The 24,440-nt window shown below is 44.3% G+C and overlaps 1 protein-coding gene across 1 annotated transcript in view; it reads right to left on the bottom strand.

Annotated features, from left to right (window-relative positions):
* The window catches only part of LOC129700139 (TOG array regulator of axonemal microtubules protein 1), a 97,453-nt gene that overhangs the window by 68,511 nt on the left and 4,502 nt on the right, over positions 1-24,440 (bottom strand). The window contains exon 2 of the mRNA XM_055640367.1: positions 8,752-8,896. Coding sequence (XP_055496342.1) covers positions 8,752-8,896 — 145 coding nt within the window. The remainder of the gene's footprint in view (positions 1-8,751; positions 8,897-24,440) is intronic.

The following is a 24,440-nucleotide window of genomic DNA, read 5'->3' as shown; positions in this document are numbered from 1 at the left end:
TCCATTGTACTTAAAAATATATACTTCAATGGTGGGCATGTACAATAAAGTAAACTAATTCTGTATGTTTTGGATTCTTCTGGAAAATTTATATTCTATGAAGAGAAATATATATCAAAGTCAGGGGTGTGTGACACATAGAAACATAGAAAATAGGTGCAGGAGTAGGCCATTTGGCCATTTGGTCCTTCGAGCCGGCACCGCCATTCAATATGATCATCCAACAGTATCCTGTATCTGCCTTCTCTCCATACCCCCTGATCCCTTTAGCCACAAGGGCCACATTTAACTCCCTCTTAAATATAGCCAATGAACTGGCCTCAACTACCTTCTGTGGCAGAGAATTCCAGAGATTCACCACTCTCTGTGTTAAAAATGTTTTCCTCATCTCGGTCCTAAAAGATTTCCCCCTTATCCTTAAACTGTGACCCCTGGATTTCCCCAACATTGGGAACAATCTTCCTGCATCTAGCCTGTCCAACCCCTTAAGAATTCTGTAAGTTTCTATAAGATTCCCCCCTCAATCGTCTAAATTCTAGCGAGTACAAACCGAGTTTATCCAGTCATTCTTCATATGAAAGTCCTGACATCCCAGGAATCAGTCTGGTGAACCTTCTCTGTACTCCCTCTATGGCAAGAATGTCTTTCCTCAGATTAGGAGACACGGAGTTGATATTTCCGTAACATTATTGTTCCTATCTACTATTAATATAGGGTCAAAGAGTGCTGTTCAAGTACTGTTGGTGAGTTGCTGTAGAGCACTGTAGATTGCACATACTGCAGCCACAGTATACAATAATAAAGGGCCTAAAGTTGGATCAAGAAAAATGCTTTGGTTATGGTATGAGTGCAGGCAGGTGGGACTAAGGGGAAAAAAAATTTGTTCGGCACGGACTTGTAGGGCCGAGATGGCCTGTTTCCGGGCTGTAATTGTTATATGGTTATATGGTTTGTATTAGATGGTGTTGAGTTACTTGTGTTGTTATGGGTGTACCAATGAGATGAATGACAAAAATTCCAAAACACTCAACTTGATCTGTGCAGACGACGAATTAAGAGATTAAAACATGACCCCCTCTGCAATTTCCCCATCACTCCTATGTCCACAGCATTGATAAGGCTCACCCAATTCATTACGGTTGTCCAAATACATTAACTTGGGGAAAGTGGATGCAGGGTCCCAAATGTTGCATATTGAAAGTTAAAGTGAAACAAAGACCGCAAATATATATGCAAATGTTTAGCGCCGCATACAAGTTAAAGCGCAAATATTATTTAAAGTATGCAGGTTATCAAAATAATTGTGATTGCTTCTGAATATCACAAATTAAATGAAGGACATTGCATTTAATTCAAGTTAACTGAAAATGAATGGGCTAAGGATACCCCTATACAACATTGGCCGGAAGTGAAGTCATTGATATCTGCAACCATGTCCGCATTGCTTTATATTAGGCTTGATCCATTTAATGGTTTTTCTTTTTATTTATAATATCTAACGTTTCCTCGGATTATCTAAAAAGAGCAGTTACAATTAGCATTTGCATTCAGCTCTTCCATCCACATCTTGGTTAAGGCTACCTTTTCATTAAGTAGTTATGAGAGGTAATGTGTTCACAAAGCCTATCAGAAATATAAAAGGAAGCAAGATAGTACTTAAACAGGGATTCAAAGGGGCCAAAAATGACCATGAAATATCCTAGGCAGAATGTTCCCTAAATTAGAGAGTATTAGCTGTAAAAAGTTGGACAAACTCAGAATTATTTCCGTTGGAGGCTGTAAGGAAATGCAAAGACCCGATGGAAGTATATAAAATTATGAGACATGATTTTAAAATAAGACAAGATAAAATTAATTACACGGTACAATTGTGAAATGGTAGATCGTTTTTTTAAAAATCGGGTTGGAAATATTAAATACTAGAGGGTATAGCTTTAAAGTGAGAAGGAGATTTATGAGGCAAGTTTTTTTTTAACTCAGAGTGGCTGGTGCATGGAACATGCTGCAAAGGAAAGTGGTAGAAGAAAAATGCAATAGCATTTAGATAAGGCACGTAACCTGGCTGAGAATGGAGGGATTTACTGCAGGTGCAGACAAATGTGCAGTTTACTGGCATCATGGTATCATGAGCAAAGGGTGCTTTCTTCTGCTCTTTTGTTGTACGGTCAAGGGCATGGTTGGGGTATTTCACATTACTATTTAGAAGCACATTTTAACAAGTCCAATTGCAGGTGTATTTGAATAGTTAATGTGACAGATCTCTGAAACTGGGTATCTGCGTAATAGATTTTTGAAGCATTGATTGGGTTAAGATGCCCAAGGTCCAAAGGATTTGGGGGTTAGGTCAAACATCTGACCCTTTTTTACTGTTGCTAAGTATATTTGTACAAGAATATTTAAATTCACAAGGCTTATCACCCAGCACGAGTAATTTACACTTAAGGTAAGATTTAATTAAAGCACAAAATTTAGGTCTAAAACCAAATCCATTAACACTCATTTTTTTATGCACACGTAAAAGTGGTTTAAGCCATGCTAGAATATGCTAGCAATAACCCACAAGAGAGGAAATTAGTCCAGACGCTTCCTTCCATGCCAAATTTACCTTTGAGACATTCACAATTCCCTGATATCACACAACTGATCACATCACACTGATGAGTCAAGAGTGTTTAACTATCATATGAACCAGCAATGGAACAATGAAATCCGTACTTGCTTCAGCTTAAAATGCCTCCTAACGCAGTATCATACAGATAAATATACAGTAAAGAATACAAAAATTATCATCCGTAATACCAGGTAACCGTAATAGTGCAAAACCAAGATTCATAGTGCAACCAAACGCAGTCTGCAGAACATCATTGTCGCTGGTGGTTAGTGTTATGCAGTGTTCAAGTGACTGATGATTGATGGGCAGGAGCTGGTCTTGAACCTGCAGATCACAGTTTTCACCATCCCGGACCTTCTTCCTGATACTAGTAGCAAGATGAGAGCGTGGCTAGTGAGGTGTCGGTATTTGATAATATTGGGTAGATTCAAGGTAGTGCCTCTTATAAATCTCATCAGTGATGGACTGGCAATGCCTATCATTTTTTGCAGCCTCTTTCATTCTTGAACATTCAAATTTCTGAACCATTCCCTAATGTAACCATTCAGTATGCTCTCTACCATTCACCTGCAGAAGTTCAATAGAGTATTCAAACCTTTAAAGAAGTAGAGGCGTTGATGAGCTTTCTTTGCGATCGTCAGAAGCATTTAATTGTCATGTGTACTGAAAAATAAATTCTACCTTGCAGCAGCATAATAGGCGCGCAAATGTAATACACAAATTATAATTAATAAATTATAATTCAATCATAGAAACAAAGAAAAATAGGTGCAGGAGTAGGCCATTCGGCCTTTCAAGCTGGCCCATTCAATATGATCATGGCTGATCATCTATAATCAGTACCCCGTTCCTGCTTTTTCCCCATATCCCTTGATTCTTGAAAACATTGTACTAGCTAACCATAAGTATGCAAAATACATTATGCTTGTAGTGCAACCAAAGACACAGTCCATAGAAGTTACTGAGATGAGTGTTCTGCAATGATCAGGAGAGGCCTTGATGAGTTTTCTTTGTGATTGCATCAATGTGCTGGGCTCATGACAGATTTTCACAGATCTGCACACCCAGGAGCCTGAAGCTGTTGACTCTCTCCATTGTCCCGTTGATGAAAATAGGTTCACGTATCCTCTTGAATTCATCAACCAGCTGCTTTGTATTGCTGATATTGAGAGCAAGATTTTTGTCCTGGCACCTTTCAATCCGATCTTCAATCTCCTTCCTGTACTCTGATTTGTCATTACCCGTTAGCCAACAACCTTGGTATCACTAACAAATTTAAAGATGGCATTGTAACTGCATCTAGCTGCGTAGACATGGGGACAGACAGTAGAACAAAGTACTGAGCACACAGCCTTAAAGTGCTCCTATGTTGATGGTTATTGTCAAAATGCTATTGCCTATTTGTACAAATTGTGGTCTGCCGATAAGCAAGTTGAGAACCCTGTTATAGAGGGATGAGCAGAGAGCCAGTTCTTTGAGTTTGATGAGAATTTTGAAGAGCACATGATGTTGAACATGGCTGTAGTTGACGAGCAATAGCCTGATGTACATGTTCTTATTATCAAAATGGTCCAATGCAGATCATGTTTTGTACACTGATCACAGCCATTCAGGTCAGATGTTTTTTTACTGTGATCACGAGGTCTCTAACCATTCCACACTTGACATAGAGTCATGTGGCACAGGAATCAATCATGGGAGGCCCAGTCACACATCAAATCACCATGTTTCCTTCACCCTGTCCTTCCTCAATAGTTCAATGGTTGTACCATGTACAGTGAAATACAGCTTCATCTTTTATACATACTGTAATTATAGGAAGAATATCATTAAGGTCTGATACTCTTCCTAGCTATCAACATAGGTCCTGTTTATAGCAATGTTAAAAAAAATTGAGATTTTAAAAGTCAAGTCTGCAATTTATCTCATCAGATAAAGTTTAATTTTACACCTAATTCACTTTTATATCTTCAGTATTAAAAAAGCTATGGCAATTTTCATACTCGGAAATTATCATCTTGTTCCATATTGCTTTTCCATTGACTTAACACAAAAGCTGTGATCGAGGTTAGTCAAAAGCCCATAACTTTCTTAATAAGCAACTCTATACACCTTGTTTTTCCTCAACTTTTTAATTTTGGCATTGTAAACTACAAGTTTTTGCTCTTCAAACCACACATGACATGCCTTTTTGCCCACTACTTTCCCATTAACAATGTCCTGTAGATTCCATTTCTTAAAAAGGATAATTTTTTAAAATAGCCTAAGTATCCAAATAACAAATTAATCCCATTCACACAAGAATTCACAATATATCATGATTTTTAAATCTCACTGTCATGAATTTATATCCCAGGTGGAAGGAATTTAATGTTTAATTCCCATAAATTAATCTAGAAACATCCACCCAAAATATAAACAAATTATTGTTTTTTGCACAATACATGTGACTCAAACTGTTGTGAATATTTAGTTAAAAAATAATGATCATGGAGAGAGAGAATAACACAAAATATAGACAATTTAGACGGCTTATCTAAAAAAAAAAAGGACATTTTAATCATCTTGCTTCTGGAACGTGATCAATTGGAACGTTGCATTTGCGGTGAATTTGAACTCCATATCGGCAGGAAAAACACTGCCGGTTCGTATGGGGCCCAAATCACATTTTCGCTTATAGAGGATTGATTAAAGTCATCCCAAGAAGCAAGTTTATATGTAATATAAACGACTTACACCGTGTTTAGTCCCGTACTTGAGATCCGTCACGTTGTAGGCGTTGAGGGCGTTCAAAGTCACTTTTTATTCTAATCCAAATATAAAATTCTCCAGCGATTAAAAAAAAAAAATAGCGCGAACGGGAGGTGGATCGATTTTTCTGCAGAGAAAACGGCATTTTAATCCGCCCCCCCCACCGGCGCCAAAGTCGCGCACACAGCCAGTGGCAGAATTGCAGCGCCGCTGAAGGTACGTTTTGTAGCATTGCTACTGTTTATGTACACAATTCTACATGAAAACTGTGTAGGAAGAACTACTGATGCTGGTTTATACCCTTCGCAGACTCTGTTTTGGCTTAGCACCTATGCTGATCGCAAGGAAGAGTATCAGATCTGAATGGTACCCTTTCCATAACACAGCATAAAAGATGAGACAAGACATGGTGAAAGGATCATGGTAATTTGCTGTCTGAATGGGCCACCCATTGATGGCTGAAGAAAGGTTTCAACCTGAAAGGTCACCTATTCCTTTTCTCCAGAAATGCTGCCTGACCTGCTGAGTTAATCCAGCATTTGTGTCTATCTTCTATGAAAACTGTCAGTCTTATTTTTAATATTTTTAAGGTCAATATTATGAATTTTGCAGAGTCACGAGTAAAATATGTGGCACTTGCTGAAAATGCATAAGTATCTAATTTCTAATTTCTAGATATTATTTCCTCACTTTAGTTATCAATAACTACACAAAGTAGGAAAATAAATTCTAAATGACAAAACATCATTGATTTTTAGTTTAGTTTAGAGATACAGCACAGAAACAGGCCCTCCGGCCCACCAGGTCCGCGCCGACCAGCGATCCCCGCGCATTAACACTATCCTACACCCACTAGGGACAAATTTTTTTTTTACATTTACCAAGCTAATTAAACTACAAACCTGTATATCTTTGGCATGTGGAAGGAAACCGAAAATCTCGGAGAAAACCCACGCAGGAGAACGTACAAACTACAGACAGCACCCATAGTCGGGATCGAACCCGGGTCTCCAGCACTGTGTTCGCTGTAAGGCAGCAACTCTACCGTGACGCCACTGTGTACCAATTCTTCAGCTAAGAATGACTCCAATAACATCGGGACGGAGGTGGAATGTGTTTCTAGCTTCAGGTTCCTGGGAGTCAACATCTCCGATGACCTCTCTTGGACCCACAATACCTCTACTCTGATCAAGAAGGCTCATCAGCGTCTCTTCTTCCTGAGGAGACTGAAGAAGGTCCATCTGTCTCCTCAGATCCTGGTGAACTTCTACCGCTGCACCATCGAGAGCATCCTTACCAACTGCATCACAGTATGGTATGGCAACTGCTCTGTCTCCGACCGGAAGGCATTGCAGAGGGTGTGATGAAAATTGCCCAACGCATCACCGGTTCCACGCTCCCCTCCATTGAGTCTGTCCAAAGCAAGCGCTGTCTGCGGAGGGCGCTCAGCATCGCCAAGGACTGCTCTCACCCCAACCATGGACTGTTTACCCTCCTACCATCCGGGAGGCGCTACAGGTCTCTCCGTTGCCGAACCAGCAGGTCGAGAAACAGCTTCTTTCCGGCGGCTGTCACTCTACTAAACAACGTACCTCGGTGACTGCCAATCACCCCCCCCCGGACACTTATTCTTTTTTTTTAATTCAAATCGTTTGCTATGTCGCTCTTCAAGGGAGATGCTAAATGCATTTCGTTGTCTCTGTACTGTACACTGACAATGACAATTAAAATTGAATCTGAATCTGAATCTGAATCTGAGGCACATTGCTTTTTTGAGTTATCTTACAATATTTTTAAAATAACATTCCCATCTTCCTTAACAGCTACACGGGTTAAAACGTTAAATCTTTTAGAAATCCTGGTAAAATACAAGATTTCAGTCAGCAGTTGACAAGCATTCAGGATAAGTACATTTGGTCCCTCCTGCATTGGACTTCTCTGCTTCTATAATCGGGTAGCATGATTGCATCTTGTAAAACAAGGTTATTTAAAAATAAAGACCAGATTCATTCCAGGACATGAAGTGATGTGTGCAGTTCTGTTTGCCACGACAGAGGATGTGAATAAGCTGGAGAGAGTGAAACAAATGTACAAGGATGTTGTTGGGGGGGGGGCTTTGGTTATAAGGAGAGATTGGATAGGCTGGGCCTGTTTTTCCTGGAGTGAATGAGGGTGAGGGGTCACCTTATCAAGGTTATAAAATCATGATCATGGATATGGTATATTGTCACAGTCTTTTTACAGGGTTAGGGAGGCTAAAACTAGAGGGCATAGGTGTCAGGTGAGAGGAACGATTGAACGGAAAACTGAGGGGCAAGTTTTCACACAGAGGGTGGTGAATACGTGGGGCGAGCTGCTTGAAGTCGTGACATAGGCAGGAACAATTACAAAGTTAAAAAGACATTTGGACAGATACATGGCTAGATATGGTTTTGAGGGATATGAGCCAAATGCAGAAAAATGCTATGAGCTGAGATAGGCATCTTAGATAATATGGGTCAAAGGGCCCGTTTTCTTACTGTATAATTCTAAATCAGTACTCTGCGGGGTACTGTTGAGCAGAGGTAACTGTATAATTAACCATACATGGCAAGATGGGAAAATAGAGTAAAGATGATTATTCTTAAATCATAGTCTCTGAAGGTGTAATAATATTCACATATTAAGCACAATTAAACATTTAATGCAACTCTGTAGTTGAGGTCATGAGTAGTATTGTAGGACAGAGGGAACTGGGAATACAAGTGCGTACTTCACTGAAAGGCAGATTTTGGCGTGCTGATCTTCGCGTTGATGACGTTACACTTGGAGTACATTTCGGTTACCATGCCAGAGGAAAGGTACATTAAGCTGGAAAGAGTGCAGAGAAGATTTACAAGGATGTTTTCAAGACTCAAGGATCTAAGTTATAGGGAGAGGTTGGGCAGGCTAGGCCTTTATTCCTTGAGGATCATTCTTTGGAATTGTTTAAAATTATAAGGGGCATAAATAGGGTAAAAGCATACAGAGTGTTTACCACAGGGTTGGGGAAATTAAGAACTAGAGGGATAGGTTTACTGTTTGAGCAGAGAGTTTAGTAGGAACACAATAGGCTGTTTTCTTTCCACACAATGGGTGGTGCATACATAGAACAAGCTGCCAGATGAAGTGGCCAGTTGAAGGGCTAGTTTTGATGACCATCTTGGTCAGCATGGACGAGCAAGGCTTATGGACCTGTTTTTATGCGGTCTGATTCTAAATACCAAGCCTGAAAACAAAAGGGAGTGTGAGATCAGTTCCACCTGATCTAACCATCACCCTATCACCCAACACATTCAGAGGTGTTCATCACGAAAAAGGCTCTTCCTTGAAATCTTATTAAAATATAGCAAAATCACAAACAACCTTACCAGATTTGGTTGGGATGGTCGAATTATTCTCAAAGTTTGTACTTCCGACATTAGGTTGTCTGGCAAAAAACACTTCATCAGCAGCTTGCATTGCTTGACTGCTTCTTGGTTTTGGAGACTGCTGCACATCATTGGGCAGTTGAACCTTCAAGAATATAAAACAATCACTGATGCTTTCGTTAAAATACATTTCCTAAAAATATACCAAACTGAGTTTTCTTAAAAATAGGCAATTATGTAATAATTCACAAAAATTTGTAAATTTTATAGATATTTACCATCTGCATTATGTATTTCTAATAGGGTAATTCAATATCAAGCAATATTTATTGAGTTAGATGTTAGCAATTAAATGAGATAACTATTGAAGTTATAATAAAGAAAGCGGTAAACGTTTTGCAAAACATTATTATTTTAACTGATAAGTGTTTGTTCACATTATGTTTCAAAAGTAATAGATTTTATTGATTGCATACCATTTTTCTACTTTACGTGAAAAATTATAATATAATCAAGAAATTGTTTCTCCTTTATAACCAACTATTGGGGCAAATTATTCTGCAAAACACATCCTGCAATAGTTGCAAAGGAAACAGGTAACACCTAATGTAAATATAGTTTAAACCAAAAATGTAAGACAATTAAAGTAGCTAGTTAATGTCTCAGATGACCAGTTTCCAATAGAAATCCTGCATTACTTTCTGATGATTTCATAAATTTCTCAACATGCATAGAGGTAAATGCAGAAAAGTGCAAGGTGGTTCCTTTTGGGAAGTCAAACCAGGGCAGGAACCTTCACAGTGGATGGCAGGGCTCTGTGGAGTGTTGCTGAGCAGAGGGATCTAGGAATGCAGTTACATAATTCCTTGAACGTGGCGTCACAAATAGAAAGGGTGGCCAAGGCGGCTTTTGGCACATTGGCCTTCATCAGTCAGGGTACCGAGTCCAGAAGTTGGAATGTTATGTTACAGTCGTACAAGATGTTGTTGAAGATTTACAAGGTGTTGCCAGGATTTTCAGGGGCTAAGCTATAGGGAGAGCTTGGGCAAGCTAGGTCTTTATTCCTGGAGCACAGAAGGATGAGTTGTGATCTTATAGAGCTGTATAAGATCATGAGGTAACGTATAAGATAAGGTAATTGCACAGAGTCTTTTACACGGAGTAGGGGAATCAAGAACCAGAAGATGAGAGGTGGGAGTTTTAATGGGAATCTACCTGACAACTTTTCAACACAGAGGGTGGTGGGGGTATATGGAATGAACTGCTGAGAAGCTAGTTGAGGCAGGTACTATAACAATATTTAAAAGACATTTGGACTGGTACATGGATAGGTAATGTTTAGAGGGGTATGGGCTAAATGTGGGCAGGCGGGAACCAACGTAGATGGCGCATCTTAGTCGGCAAGGGGTAAATTGGTCTGAAGGGCCTGTTTCTGTGCTGCATAATTCTATGAGAAGGAGAAGCGAGGAGATACAAGAGGCGGCACAAGGAGAAGAAAGATGGGGTGAGATGGATTGCACGACTCAAAGCAAAACTGCTGAAGAGACTCAAAGTATTCCTGTGAACTGAGCCTCGGAAGTGCTGGGACAATAAAACAAATCTAACCAGTAATAACTTTGATGGAATTGCTTATCTAATGTGATATAGCAATACAATTATTGTCATGTCTTTGATTACAGTTCAGTGTAATAACTGAATGGTACTGGCAATTTTGGATTAAAAATAAAAGCATGCTTCTCATATGAAATACATAATGAAACTTTCAGCTCAGTATAGTACCTTGGAAGTGAAACTGTATTTTGGCCTGAGTAAACAGTAAACCCTCATTATTACAGACTTCTTTGTAACAGAGTTCATTTATAGAGAACAGAGCCACTCCTGGCCCACATTGCCACCCCGACCTCATCCAAGCCAGGCCCGCAATACCTCCTCAATTGCTTCCAGGCTGGATCTACTGCCCGCCACCCTTCCATGTTCTCCAGAGATACTACCTGACCTGCTGAGTTACGCCAGCAGTTTGTGTATTAACCAGCATCTGTAGGGCTGTGGAGTCAGAGTCGTCAGAGCAATTTTGGTGCTGCTGGAGTCGGAGTTGGTAAAAAAGTCCCGACTGCAACATAAATTTCAGAGACTACGTCAATCTCTGCCTTATCTACTGACTTGGCTTCCACCGCCGTCTATGGCAAAGAATTCCACAGATTCATCACCCTCTGACTAAAGAAATTCCACCTCATTTCATTCCTAAAGGAACCTTCTTTAATTCTGAGGCTATGACCTCTAGTCCAAGACTCTCCCACAAGTAAGAGAAGACTTAGGCCATTCGGCTCATCAAGTCGACACCACCATTTAATAATGGCTGATCTATCTTTCCCTCCTAACCCCATTCCCCTGCCTTCTCCCCATAACAGGGCTCGAAATTAGCCGTTGCCTGGGTGCCAATGACCACCTAAAGTGCCGCCGGGCAACCTAAATGCAGTTTGGCACTGCAGATGCTGGCTTATACCGAAGATAGAAACAAAAAACTGGAGTAACTCAGCGGGTCAGGCATCATCTCTGGAGAAAAGGAATGTGACGTTTCGTGTACACGGCAGCAAGTGCGGGTCAAAGATACTAGGTGCGGGGTGGCGGAGAATCGGAACGAATGCACAGCGACAGCGGCTCCTCCTCCCACACCTGATAGCGGTAGCTGTTTGCCACTCCGCCAGCGGCGCTTTCAAAATAAACCCTCCCGCACGCCTAGGCCGAGAGGAGGGAGAGAGTGAGCGGGAGAGCGGGAGGCCCCCTTCCGCCATCTGAAGCGTCTGCATCGCTCTCGGCCCTGCACCTTGCTGTTGGCTGGCGGAGGAGGGGAGGCGGGTGGCGAGCAGATCCCAACTGCCTCCCCCTTTGGCGGCGGCAGTTGGCAGTGGACAGGGAGGGCCAAGGCAGCGGGGCAATGATGCCGGTGTTGTCTGAGGAGCGCTGACCTTCCTTCCTCCCCACCTCCTCTGTCTCCCTCTATTCCTCTCCCTGTCTGCCCCTCTCCCTCTGTGTCCCTCTGTGTCTCTCCCCCTTTGTCACTGACCCCTCTGTCTCCCCCATTGTCTCTCCTTTGTCTCTCTCCCCCTCTGTCTCTCTCCCCCTCTCCCCAACTGTCTCTCTCCCCCTCTCCCACTGATTTGGGCCCCATACGAACTGGCATTGTTTTTCCTGCCGATACAGGGTTCAAATTCACTGCAAATGCAACGCTCCAATCGATTGTGTTCCAGAAAAACCCATTTGCAAGATGATTTTAATGCTCTTTTTTTGGACAATCATGTCATAAGAGCATCTAAATCGTCTATATTTTGTGTTATTGTCTACCCAGTCAATATTTTTGTACTAAATATCAGTTTTAGTCCCATGTTTTGTGCAAAAAAATAATAATTTTAATCATATTGAGTGGATGTTTCTAGATTAATTTATGGGAATTAAACATTAAATTCCTTCTATCTGGCATATAAATTCGTGACAGTGAGATTTAAAAATCATGTTATACAGGTGCACAACCTTTTATCCGAAAGCCTTGGGACCAGACACCTTTCGTAATTCAGAATTTGTCGGTCTTCGGAATGGAAATTTTTTTGCGTAGATTTTAATGGCTGGCTCAGTGGTAGAGTGCTCGGCTCATATCCGCAAGGTCGCGAGTTTGCGCCTTGATCCCGGCAGAAGAAGTTGGAGCGGGGCTGGGCTGGGCTGCTGCTGGCTGTGGGTCTCTGGGATCTCTGTGCTTGCGGTGGGCCTGGTGGTCGACGTCCAATTGGTCCTGACGTCTCCGGTGACTGCACTGACCTGCAGCCATCGCCGTCGTGAAGACAGTACAAAGCCCCCACGCCGGTGCAATGAGCGGGGAGCTGGAGAGGGGAGGGAAGGGGTCACACACATGGCCGGGAAGCAGAGGGGTGTAGGTGGGGTGAAATTGAAGGGAGCGACAATCTGCTGCTGCCTGCACGCTGAGTTTAAAAGTTCCCACGCAAGACTCACGATACACTGTGTATCGTGTCTACCGTGGGAACTTTTAAACTCAGCGGGCAGGTAGCAGCATATTGTCAATTATTAACCCTCCAGCGCAATATACTCTCACCTTCTCTTTTATGAATGGGGATTTAGTTCCCCTTTCTTCGAGGACCGACCGGAGGTTCCGCTGTCACCTCTGCGGGCCGCCCTCGGTGAACGTCCTGTCTCCCTGTCCCTGGGATAGTAGGGGGCGATCAAACAGCACAATACCCCCCTCCCCCTCCAACTCCAGAGGAATCCGCTCCCCGATGAGCCGCTACGGCGACAAGTGGCAGTTCGCCCACAGCCCGAGCTGCGCCACCCCAAGAACAAGAAGTACCTTCCACACTATCAGCTTCTGCCCATACACTGCGTGTTCCTCTGGAGTTGGAACGGGGCTGGGCTGGAGTTGCTGATCTGGGATCTCCGTGCTTGCAGTGGGCCTGGGGGTCGGTGTCCCGATGAGAGGGCGCAGCTCGGGCTGTGGGCGAACTGCCACTTGTCGCCGTAGCGGCCCATCGGGAAGCGGCTTCTGGTGGTCCTGACGTCTCCGGCCAGTTTGCAGTTTTCCTCTGGAGTTGGAACGGGGCTGGGTTGCTGCTGGCTGTGGGTCTCTGGGTTCTCCGTGCTTGCAGTGGGCCTGGGGGTCGGTGTCCCGTTGGTCCTGACGTTTCCGGTGACTGCACTGCACTGCTAGAATCGCCGACGTGAAGACAGTGCAAAGCCCCCGCGCCGGTGCAATGAGCGGGGAGCTGGAGAGGGGAGGGAAGGGGTCACACACATGGCCGGGAAGCAGAGGGGTGTAGGTGGGGTGAAACTGAAGGGAGCGACAATCTGCTGCTCCCTGCCCGCTGAGTTTAAAAGTTCCCACGCAAGGCTCACGATACACTGTGTATCGTGTCTACCGTGGGAACTTTTTAACCCAGCGGGAAGGCAGCGGCATATTGTCAATTATTAACCCTCCCGCGCAATATACCCTCACCTCTTTTATGAATGGGGATTTAGTTCCCTTTTCTTCGAGGACCGACCGGAGGTTCCGCTGTCACCTCTGCGGGCCGCCCTCCGTGAACGTTTTCAAGGACCTTTCTTCAAGGACCGAAAAAATGGCCGCTATTCGGAGCTTTTCGTTATTTGGATCGTCGGATAAAAGGTTGTGCACCTGTATTGTGAATTCTTGGGATTAGTTTGTTATTTGGATACTTAGGCTATTTTAAAAAATATATCCTTTTCTTAAGAAATGGAATCTACAGGACATTCTTAATGGGAAAGTAGTGGGCAGAAAGGCATGTCCTATGTGGTTTGAAGAGCAAAAACTTGTCGTTTACAATGCCAAAATTGAAAAGTTGAGGAAAAACAAGGTGCTTACTGGTTACAATCTAAGGAGTATGATGATGCTAAATATTATCATTATGCCGATGTACCAGCTAGCAACTGATCTTCTCCATAAAGACTTGGTCTATTGCTAGAAATTGTAATTTATTTACCTTTCTGTTACAGATTTACAGCATATAATACATTAATATTAAAGTTCTGATCGTGATCAATTTTTTGAATTTTCAAGGCGGTCTGGGTGTTTATTACTATTTCTGTCACAACGTTCAATTTTGTAATTCAATACAATTAGATAATTAACTAATTATCTGCTTTAATTTCATTACATCTAACTGCAAGTAAGATGTTTTATATTTGTTTCAGAATGCTTCAATCTATAATAATTAAAAATTTAATTCAGTTCGCTTGATTTTTAAGAAAGATGGGCTTTTGACTGTCCTCGATCACAGCTTTTGCGTTAAGTCAAAAGCAATCGGGAACAAGATGCTAATTTCCAATTATGAAAATGGCCATAACTTTTTTAATACTGAAGATATGAAAGTGAATTAGGTGTCAAATTAAACTTCTTTCTATGCTTTATCTGATGGGATAAATTGCAGACTTGATTTTCAAAATGTCAACATTTTATAAAATTGCTATACTATCTACCACTTTGGTGACCCTCGGACTATCCTTGATCGGACTTTGCTGGCTTTACCTTGCACTAAAACGTTATCCCCTTATCATGTATCTGTACACCGTAAATGGCTCGATTGTAATCATATATTGTCTTTCAGCTGACTGGTTAGCACGCAACGAAAGCTTTTCACTGTATTTCGGTACACGTGACAGTAAAGTAAACTGAACTGAAACTGAAGATAGACACAAAATGCTGGAGTAACTCAGCAGGACAGGCAGCATCTCTGGAGAGAAAGGAGTCTGAAGAAGGGTCTCGACCCGAAACGTCACCCATTTCTTCCATCCAGAGATGCTGCCTGTCCCGCTGAGTTACTCTACCGAGTGGATATTTCCACTAGTGGGAGAGTCTAGGACTAGAGATTTTGGGTCTATCTTTGGTTTAAACCAGCATCTGCAGTTCCTTCCTGCACATAAATTGAAACTGAACTCAACTACTGGAAACTTTACAAATCCCAGCTAGTTCAGTAATGACGTTCGGGGGAAGTAGCCTCCAGTTTTCACCCTTACATAACGCTAAGCCTCAGCAGTGAAATCTGCATCCTGTTAGTTAGGAGTGGATCATAAATGCCAATGACACCATCACCACCCACAAACCCACAAATGATGACATCTTTAAAATGTATCCAACCTCTGCCATCTGCCGTCTAATCTCACATATTGCCATTTCGATAAAACCCTGTTGCTGCAAGTCAGTTACATAGAGAGAGAGAGAGAACTTCAGCACATAGAATCGTATAATCAGGGTCGATAAGGCGCTGGTAAGGTTTCATTTGGAGTATTGTGAGCAATTCTGGGCACTATATCTGAGGAAGGATGCGCTGGCTCTGGAGAGGATCCAGAGGAGGTTTACCAGGATGATCCCAGGAATTAGTATGTTGATCTATGATGAGCTTTTGTCGGCACTGTACTCGCTGGAGTTTAGAACATGAGGGGGCACCTCATTGAAACATACAGAATAGTGAAAGGATTGGACCGAGTGGATATTTCCACTAGTGGGAGAGTCTAGGACTAGAGATCATAACCTCAGAATTAAAGGAAGGAGATGATTTCTTTAGTCAGAGGGTGGTGAATCTGTGATATTTATTGCCACGGAAGGCTGTGGAGGCCAAGTCAGTGGATATTTTTAAAGTATACATAGATAGATTCTTGATTAGTACGGGTGTCAGGAGTTAGGGGAAGAAGGAAGGAGAATGGGGTTAGGAGGGAGAGATAGATCAGCTTTGATTGATTGGCGGAGTAGTCGAATGGCCTAATTCTATTCCTGTCACTTATGACATATATATTGACACATAAGAATATAAATATCATAGTTATTAACAGAATATAATATTGTTGTAGAATATAGCCTTTATTATGGAATAGAATAGAGCATAGAACAGTCCAGCACAGGAACGGGTCCTTCGGCCCACAATGCCCGTGTTGAACATGATGCAAATCACATCCAATTTCTTCATTTTATTCAATGTTTTTTCTTAGAGTCAGAAAGCATGGAAAGAGGCCCTTCGACCCACCTTACACACCCTTTCCAGCTTGACAACATCTTTCCTATAATATGTTGACCAAAACTGAACACATCACTCTATACTCAATGCTCTGACTGATGAAAGACTTCAGCAACCAGTGACACCACTTTCAAGGAGCTATGAACTTGCAATTGAATTTCGATCACAAAAATAACCTGTTCTTAAAAACACAGCAGGCCTCTCTCACACACGCGACGTTTAAGCCAATTATCCACAATAATAGGTGGAGTGGGCAAGAGACTGTGCATCTACCCGATCTATTCCTCTCATGATTTTACTCATCACCCCTCATCCTCCTGCGCTCCAATGAATAGAGTTCTAGCCTACACAACCTCTTCCTATACTTTAGACCCTCTAGTCCTGGCAACATCCTCGTAAATCTTCTGTGCCCTTTTCAGCTTGATGACATCTTTCCTATAGCATAATTACCAAAATTGAACACAAAACTCTAAATGTGACCTCACCAACGTATTATACAACTGCAACATGACCGCCCAACTTCTATATTCAATACTATGACTGATAACGGCCAATGTGCCAAAAGCCTTTTTAACCAACTTATCTACCTGTGATGCCACTTTCAATGAACTATGTTCCTGTATTCCTAGATCCCTCTGCTCTACAACACTACCCAGAGGCCTACCGTTCACTGTGTGGATCCTGCCCATGTTAGACTTACCAAAATGCAACACCTCACATTTCTCTGTATTAAATTCCATCAACCATTCCTCAGCTCACCTGGCCAAACAATTCAGATCCTTTTTTACAATCATCTTCACTATATGCAAAACAACCCACTTTTGTATCATCAGCAAACTTGCTAATCTTGCCCTGTATGTTCTCATCCAAATCATTAATGTAGATGACAAACAATAACGGGCCCAGCAACGAACCCTGAGGCACACCACTAGTAACAAACCTCTAGTCCAAGAAGCAACCTTCCAACATCACTCTCTGCTTTCTTTCTTGAAGCCAATATTCTTATCCATTCAGCTATCTTTCCTTGGGTGTCATATGTACCGACAGTGGAACAATTACATTTTTACAGTGCAGATTTACAGGCCTATTAACCCAATTGATCATCAGGTGTGAGGTGCTCTGGGGACTGCTGTACTTGGTGCAAGTGTGGCCTGTTCCTCCCTCCTACCCCACAGGGATCATTCGGGCCGTCTTCCAGTTCATCTGGGGGTGGAGGATGAACCAAGTGCGACTGGCCACAATGCACAAGTCCGCAGACAACGGGGGTAAAAGCGTGTTCAACGTAGCCCTCACCCTGATGATCACTTTCGTGTGTGGCTGCACCAAGGCACGTGGGCACCAAGTGTCACTACCTGCTGAGGTTCTATCTGTACCCGACGTTGCAAAGGATGGGCCTGGTGCAGATGCCACGCAATGTGCCAGTCAGCTGGGCATTGCCACACCATCTGTCATTCGTGGAAAAATTCTTCCGGACCAACACCTTTGACCACAAGTCCATCAGGCAGTGGTCAGCACGGAACGTCCTGCAGGCACTGCAGGAAAATGACTCCATGGATCATGTGGCGTGGTTCCCAGGGCAGATTGCCCAGCTTGTCTGGCAAAATGCCTCATCGCCAGAACTCATCAACAAGCACCAAGACCTGGCTTGGCTGGCAGTGAGGGGAGCCCTCCCAGTCAGATCCTTCCTGCACCGTCGGAACCTCATTACCAGCGCACGCTGCCCTCGGGACGGCTGCTATGGAGAGGAGATGGTTGCCCACCTCTTTGCAGAGTGTGGAGAGGTCTGCAGGGGTCCCTGTCACAGTTTATTCCAAATAGCTCCGTCACAGAGGATTCTGTGACTTACGGACTGTACCTAGGGACGCAGTCAGAGACTGACATCGAGTGCTGCTGATTGGTCATCAACTCGGTGAAAGATGCTCTTTGGTCTGCCCGAGCGTTGTTGACCACGCAGCAGAGCGAGATGTCCGTCGGGCCGTCGAGCGACATCTCCGACTGGCCCGCTGCAGACTGCAGGAGTACGTGCTGAGAAACGCACTGAAGCTCGGTGCAGCCAACGCCAAGGCTTGGTGGGGGAGGACCACTGTCTAGGTTCCTTCTGCTGCTGAACATGGGGGGCAGGGTGTGGTGGAGATGCCCCTCAAAATAAGGGTAGGAATTCCACGACAGTGGGCCACATGAGTGGCAAGGGTGTGGGGTAACATTGTGATTTGGGAAAAGTGTATTGAATGTATGTATAATCTCCAAGTATGATAGGTGGAGTTCTGTATGGATCTTGTATTGTTTATAATTATTTCTCAAATAAAGTATATTTTGAAATTAAAAAAGTTTTCCGAAATATATTAAGGTCCAATGGAAACCTATAATTATATTTTGACTAAAGGAGCTTTTCAAATTACCCACTGCTGAGTGGTGCAATGTAACACAATTTACTGACTTTTGCAATATTGGTGAATTGTTATTAACTCATTTCACTGAGAACACAGGGGTACACTGAAGAAATAAGTTAATCTGAAGAATGGTTCTGACCCGAAAAGTCCCCTATCCATGTTCTCCAGGGATGCTGCCTGACTGGCTGAGTTAATCCGGCAAATGGTGCCTTTTTTTGGTGAACCAGCATCTGCAGTTTTTTACTTCTACAAAACCATTCTTGTTTCTATGATGTAATTTCTTAGTTAATTTAATATTTCTAGATATAAAATTATAAACTGCATAAACTAGTAGCTGATATTAATATAACTTTCTATCCCTAAAGAATAAGCGAGTTCGGTATTCCGAAAAATGCAAGGAATCATGGGATTTGTCAAAGGTCACTCGCTATCAAGAAAAAGCGAATGAAAATATAAACTGTGTATAAATTCTTATCTTTATTCATGATTTATGTGTACAAATATATTTAATCTGAGGAACGGGGTGCCAGGTAGCGGGAGAGCGGGGTGTAACAGCGAGATAGAGGGGGCAGATGCGAGTGGGAGACGGGGGGGGGGGAGGGGGAGACTGGATTTGCGGAGATACATTCTTGGCAGCTGCACGCAAACAGACCCGCGCCTCATCCGCAGCCAGGATCGAACCCGGGCTGCAAGCGCTGCCAAACCACCACTGGACCATCCCAGTCCCGTCCCCCCAAGTATCCCATCCCCGCCTGGGGTCGGCCGGAGCCGTCTGGACCGGAGCAGCGGTCCCTGGGCACTCAGCCAGTGCGGAGAAGCGGCAACCCCAGGTTAACTCCACCTGACCCGCCGGGCCAACCGACAGCTGGAGCCAGCGCCTCCCCCCAGCGCCGGCTGCAAGTCCGGGGACGCCGCCGTTCCAAGCCTACGCCCCGGCTGTCGGTCAACCCGGCTGAGCCGAGCTGGAGCCAGTGCCTTCCCCTCTGCGCCGGCTGCAAGTCCGGGGCCACCCCGGACAGGGACGGGACACCCGGGAGGTGACGGGGATGGCCCAGCAGCAACTCAGCAGCGCCGGAGACCCGGTCCCAGACGAAACGCAGGCCTACACACAACGCAGCACCACAGCTGCCTAGAATGTTTATAGCGAGTGACCTATGACCTGGCCATGCGCAGTTGGAATACCGAACTGGCTTATAACTTGCTTGGTAACAATGATGCATAATTAATCATTTGTGCTGCATGGTTGTTGCAGTATTGGAGGCAGAAACCAACACATTTATTTTTGATATGTGTTGTCAATGACATCTAACATTGACAATTAAACATAAACTGAGAGGAAAAAAAAATAGCCAGCAGGTTTATGGAATAAAAGCAATAGGGTGAAAAGGAATAAGCTAATTTGACAACATTGTAACCACTATACATCAAAGTGTTTTTTTGACCAAAGTATATCTGACCTTCCCCAGACTTTTCTATTGAAAGTGCTGGGAGACATATCCCAATATCAATTGGAAATTGATTCCTCATTTTTATTCTGATAAAATCATGCATTTGTGATATTATAGGACAGGGGTCTCCAAACTATGGCCTACGGGCCACATCCAGCCCGCCACGAGATTTTATCCAACCCGCAGCAAGCTCTAAACACATTCCGTGCGGCGGGCTATTCAGCGGGTTCTGTGGTAGCACGGAACTTAAACATCAGTTTGCCATCAAGTTGAGGGTTTGTGTGCAGCTGCTGACAGGTTGCCGTTAGTTGTATGTGACTAATACCTAGGGGTGCAGTGCTGCCAGAGCTCACCGGAACGCTGTTCCGGCACCTCTGTAAAAAAAAAGCCAAAATAAACAGCGGGGAATTTTAACTAGCGGGTGTGTGGCCGAATACGCCACAGTCGTTACAGACGTCATTAAGAAATGTGTGGAGGACTGCATCCCTACAAAAACCTTCCGAGTATTTCCCAATCAGAAACCTTGGATGAACTTTGAGATCTGCACACTTCTGAAGACCAGACACCGGGCATTCATGTCTGATGATACAATGGTCTACAAGAGGTCCAGCTACGACCATGGTAAGGCCATCAAAAAGGTCAAAAGGGACTTCTGCTCGAAACTGGAGGATGAGACAGATGTTCGGCAGCTGTGGCGGGGCCTGAATGCAATCACCTCCTACAAGGCGAAATCAGGAGGCAGCTTGAATGTCAGCGAAACATCACTCCCTGATGAGCTCAATGCGTTTTACGCACGCTTTGATAGGGAGAACACCGATGTGCCTTCCCGAGCCCCCATTCACTGTGATGGTATTTCAGTCTCAGTCACAGAGGCCGACGTCAGGAAATCCTTCAGAGGGGTGAACCCTCGAAAAGTGCCTGGACCTGATGGTACACCCGGTCGTGTTCTAAAAACCTGTGCGGACCAACTGGCTGGAGATTTTACGGACATTTTCAACCTCTCACTTCTGAGGTCTGAGGTTTCCACCTACTTCAAAAGGGCATCAATTATACCAGTGCCCAAGAAGAGTAAGGTGACGTGCTCAATGACTATCGACCTGTGGCACTAACACCTGTGGTGATGAAGTGCTTTGAGAGGTTGATCATGGGGAAAATCAACTCCTACCTCGACAAAAACCTGGACCCACTGCAGTTCGCTTACCGCCACAACAGATCAACGGTGGATGCGATCTCGCTGGCCCTCCACTCCGCTCTGGACCACTTGGACAACAAAAACTCATATGTCAGGCTGTTATTCATTGATTACAGCTCGGCATTTAATACAATCACCCCCTCCAAGCTGGTTACCAAACTCGCAGAACTGGATCTCTGCGCATTTCTCTGCAATTGGATTCCCAACTTCCTCATTCTCAGACCCCAGTCTGTTCGTATTGGTGGAAATGTGTCAGACTCGATAACAATCAGCACGGGAGCACCTCAAGGCTGCATGCTCAGCCCCCTGCTGTACTCACTCTATACTCATGACTGCCTAGCCGGTCATAGTGGGAACTCCATCATCAAGTTCGCTGACACCACTGCTGTGGGACGTTTCACTGATGGGGATGAGTCAGAATATAGAAGAGAGATCGAGCAACTGTCCATATGGTGCCAGCGCAATAACCTGGCCTTCAACACCAAAACCAAGGAACTGATTATGGACTTTGGAAGGAATAGGATGGGGACCCACAGTCCCGTTTATATCAACGGGTCGATGGTTAAAAGGGTCAAGAGCTTCAAATTCCTGGGCGTGCACATCTCTGAAGATCTTTCCTGGTCCGAGAACACTGATGCAATTATTAAGAAAGCACATCAGCGCCTCTACTTTCTGAAAAGATTACGGAGAGTCAGTTTGTCAAGGAGGACTCTCTCTAACTTCTACAGGTGCACAGTAGAGAGCATGCTGACCGGTTGCATGGCTTGGTTCTTGGTTGAGCGCCCTGGAGAGGAAAAGATTACAAAAAGAAGCAAACACTGCCCAGTCCATCATCGGCTCTGACCTCCCTTCCATCGAGGGGATTTATCGCAGTCGCTGCCTCAAAAAGGCTAGCAGTATCATCAAGGACCCACACCATCCTGGCCACACACTCATCTCCCTGCTACCTTAGGTAGAAGGTACAGGAGCCTGAAGACTGCAACGACCAGGTTCAGGAATAGCTACTTCCCCACACCCATCAGGCTATTAAACTTGGCTCGGACAAAACTCTGAACATTAATAGCCCATTATCTGTTATTTGCACTTCATCAGTTTATTTATTCATGTGTGTATATATTTATATAATGGTATATGGACACATTCGTTTTGTAGTCAATGCCTACTATGTTCTGTTGTGCTGAAGCAAAGCAAGAATTTAATTGTCCTATCAGGGACACGACAATAAACTCACTTGAACTTGTGAGCCTGGTGCTGAGCCTCGAACTCTGAGTGACGGCTTTGGCCCGCTGGTGGCCGGTGGAGAGGCGAGGGTCGGCGGCATTGGTGATGGAGGCCCGTGGGGGGGCTGGAGTAGAGATACGGGTCGGCAGCAGCAGCATCGACGGTGGCGGCCCCAGTGAGTGAGTGGGTGGGTGTGTGAGTGTGTGTGAGTGGGTAGGTGAGTGAGTGGTGTGCGCGCATGTGTGTGTGTGGGTGTGTGTGTGTGTGTGCGTGTGTGTGTGAGTACGGCCCGCATAAATGTGTCAAATATATGTGCCCATCATGCTGAAATGTTTGGAGGCCCCTGTTATAGAATGACCTCAACCAAAGTTCCACACAATTAGCTAGGTACAATAATGTCCACTTAATGGCTGAAAAGTATGTTTGTCATTATTCAGGCACATGAAATTAAACTTTTTGAAAATGTAAATATACAAAAACATTTTTGGTGTAGTTTTTTTTTGCATATTTAATTTCTTACCAAAACAATGGCAGCTACTTCATACAATAACATTACCAATGCACCATTAATCTATTAACATACAGATACCATTTTACCGGTCTTATCCACTGTGGGCCTGGGGCTCAGGTGAGGCGTTGGCTCTGGCCCACTGGTGGGCAGTGGGGGCGAGGTTCGGCGGAGTCACTGGTGGAGGCCTGTGGGGGGCTGGAATCCCCCCCATCGTCATCTATATCTCTTGTTCTTTTCCCTAGCTAGTCTGAAGAAGGGTATCGATCAGAAACGTCACCCATTCCTTCTCTTCAGAGATACTGCCTGTCCGGCTGAATTACTCCAGCTTTTTCTGTCTATCTAAACATTTTGTTCTGTCTAGTTCACTAATCATAAGAGATCTTTCAAATTTATGTCAATTTCAAAATCATGCTAGTTTTTATAATGCATATACTTAACATAGGCCAACCAGTAAAGCACAAGAACAGGCCCTTCAGCCCACCAAACATTATGCCAAGACCAACTAATCTGCCTACTCATAATTCATATCCATTCCTTGCATATCCATATGCCTATCCAAAAGTCCCTTAAATGCCAGTATCAGAGAGAGAAGTGGCGGCGCTGCCTTAGCAGCTGCGGCTCGCCTGCAGTCCGTTTTTTCTTTTTTTTTGTTGGTTTCTCTTGTCCGGTTTTAGTTAATTTTAGTTTATTAGGTTGTGTATGTGTGGGGGGGAGGGGGGAGGGGGGTGGGAGAAACATGTTTTTGGTGCTGTTGCGGCGGCCTGACATCGGGGCTGTGGCGGCGTTCCAGCGTTGGACCCAACTTTGGGGCTTCCTTCGGGGGGATACGACTTTTTCTTGTCGTATCTCTCGTCTCCGTCTAATGGCGGAGCTGGCGGCCTCGGGGCTGTGGCGACGTTCCGGCGGCGGCCCGACTTGGGAGCTGTGGCGGCGTTCCGGCAGCGGCCCGACTTCGGGGCTGTGGCGACGGCGGCCCGACTTCGGGGCTGTGGCGGCGGTTCGATTTCGGAGGCTCGGCCGCGGGCCCAGTGGACGACATCGTCAGCAGCTTGCAGGTCACAGGTTGGTGACCTGTTTTTCCGGAGCTCCCGCAACAACAGCTTCGTCCGTTGGACTGGAGGGCGGCAACTTCGACCACCCCGGGTCGCGAAGTTTGAACCGGCCTGTTCGCGGAGCTCGGATTCAGCCGCGGGACTTACTATCACCCGGCGGGGTTAAAACATCGGAAGCCTAGATAGCCTTGGCGCAGAGGGAGAACAAGGAGGGAAGAGACAAAGACTTTAAGACTTTTGCCTTCCATCACAGTAAGGAGGTGCCTGGTGAATTCACTGTGGTGGATGTTAAATTTGTGTTTATTTTGTGTTGTTGTTATTTTTATTATATGTACGACTGCAAGGCACG

This window comes from Leucoraja erinacea, chromosome 9 (genome assembly GCF_028641065.1).
Source record: "Leucoraja erinacea ecotype New England chromosome 9, Leri_hhj_1, whole genome shotgun sequence".
Classification (NCBI taxonomy): domain Eukaryota; kingdom Metazoa; phylum Chordata; class Chondrichthyes; order Rajiformes; family Rajidae; genus Leucoraja; species Leucoraja erinaceus.
The sequence above is the reverse complement of the archived record's forward strand: the minus strand, read 5'-3'. Positions and strand labels throughout refer to the sequence as shown.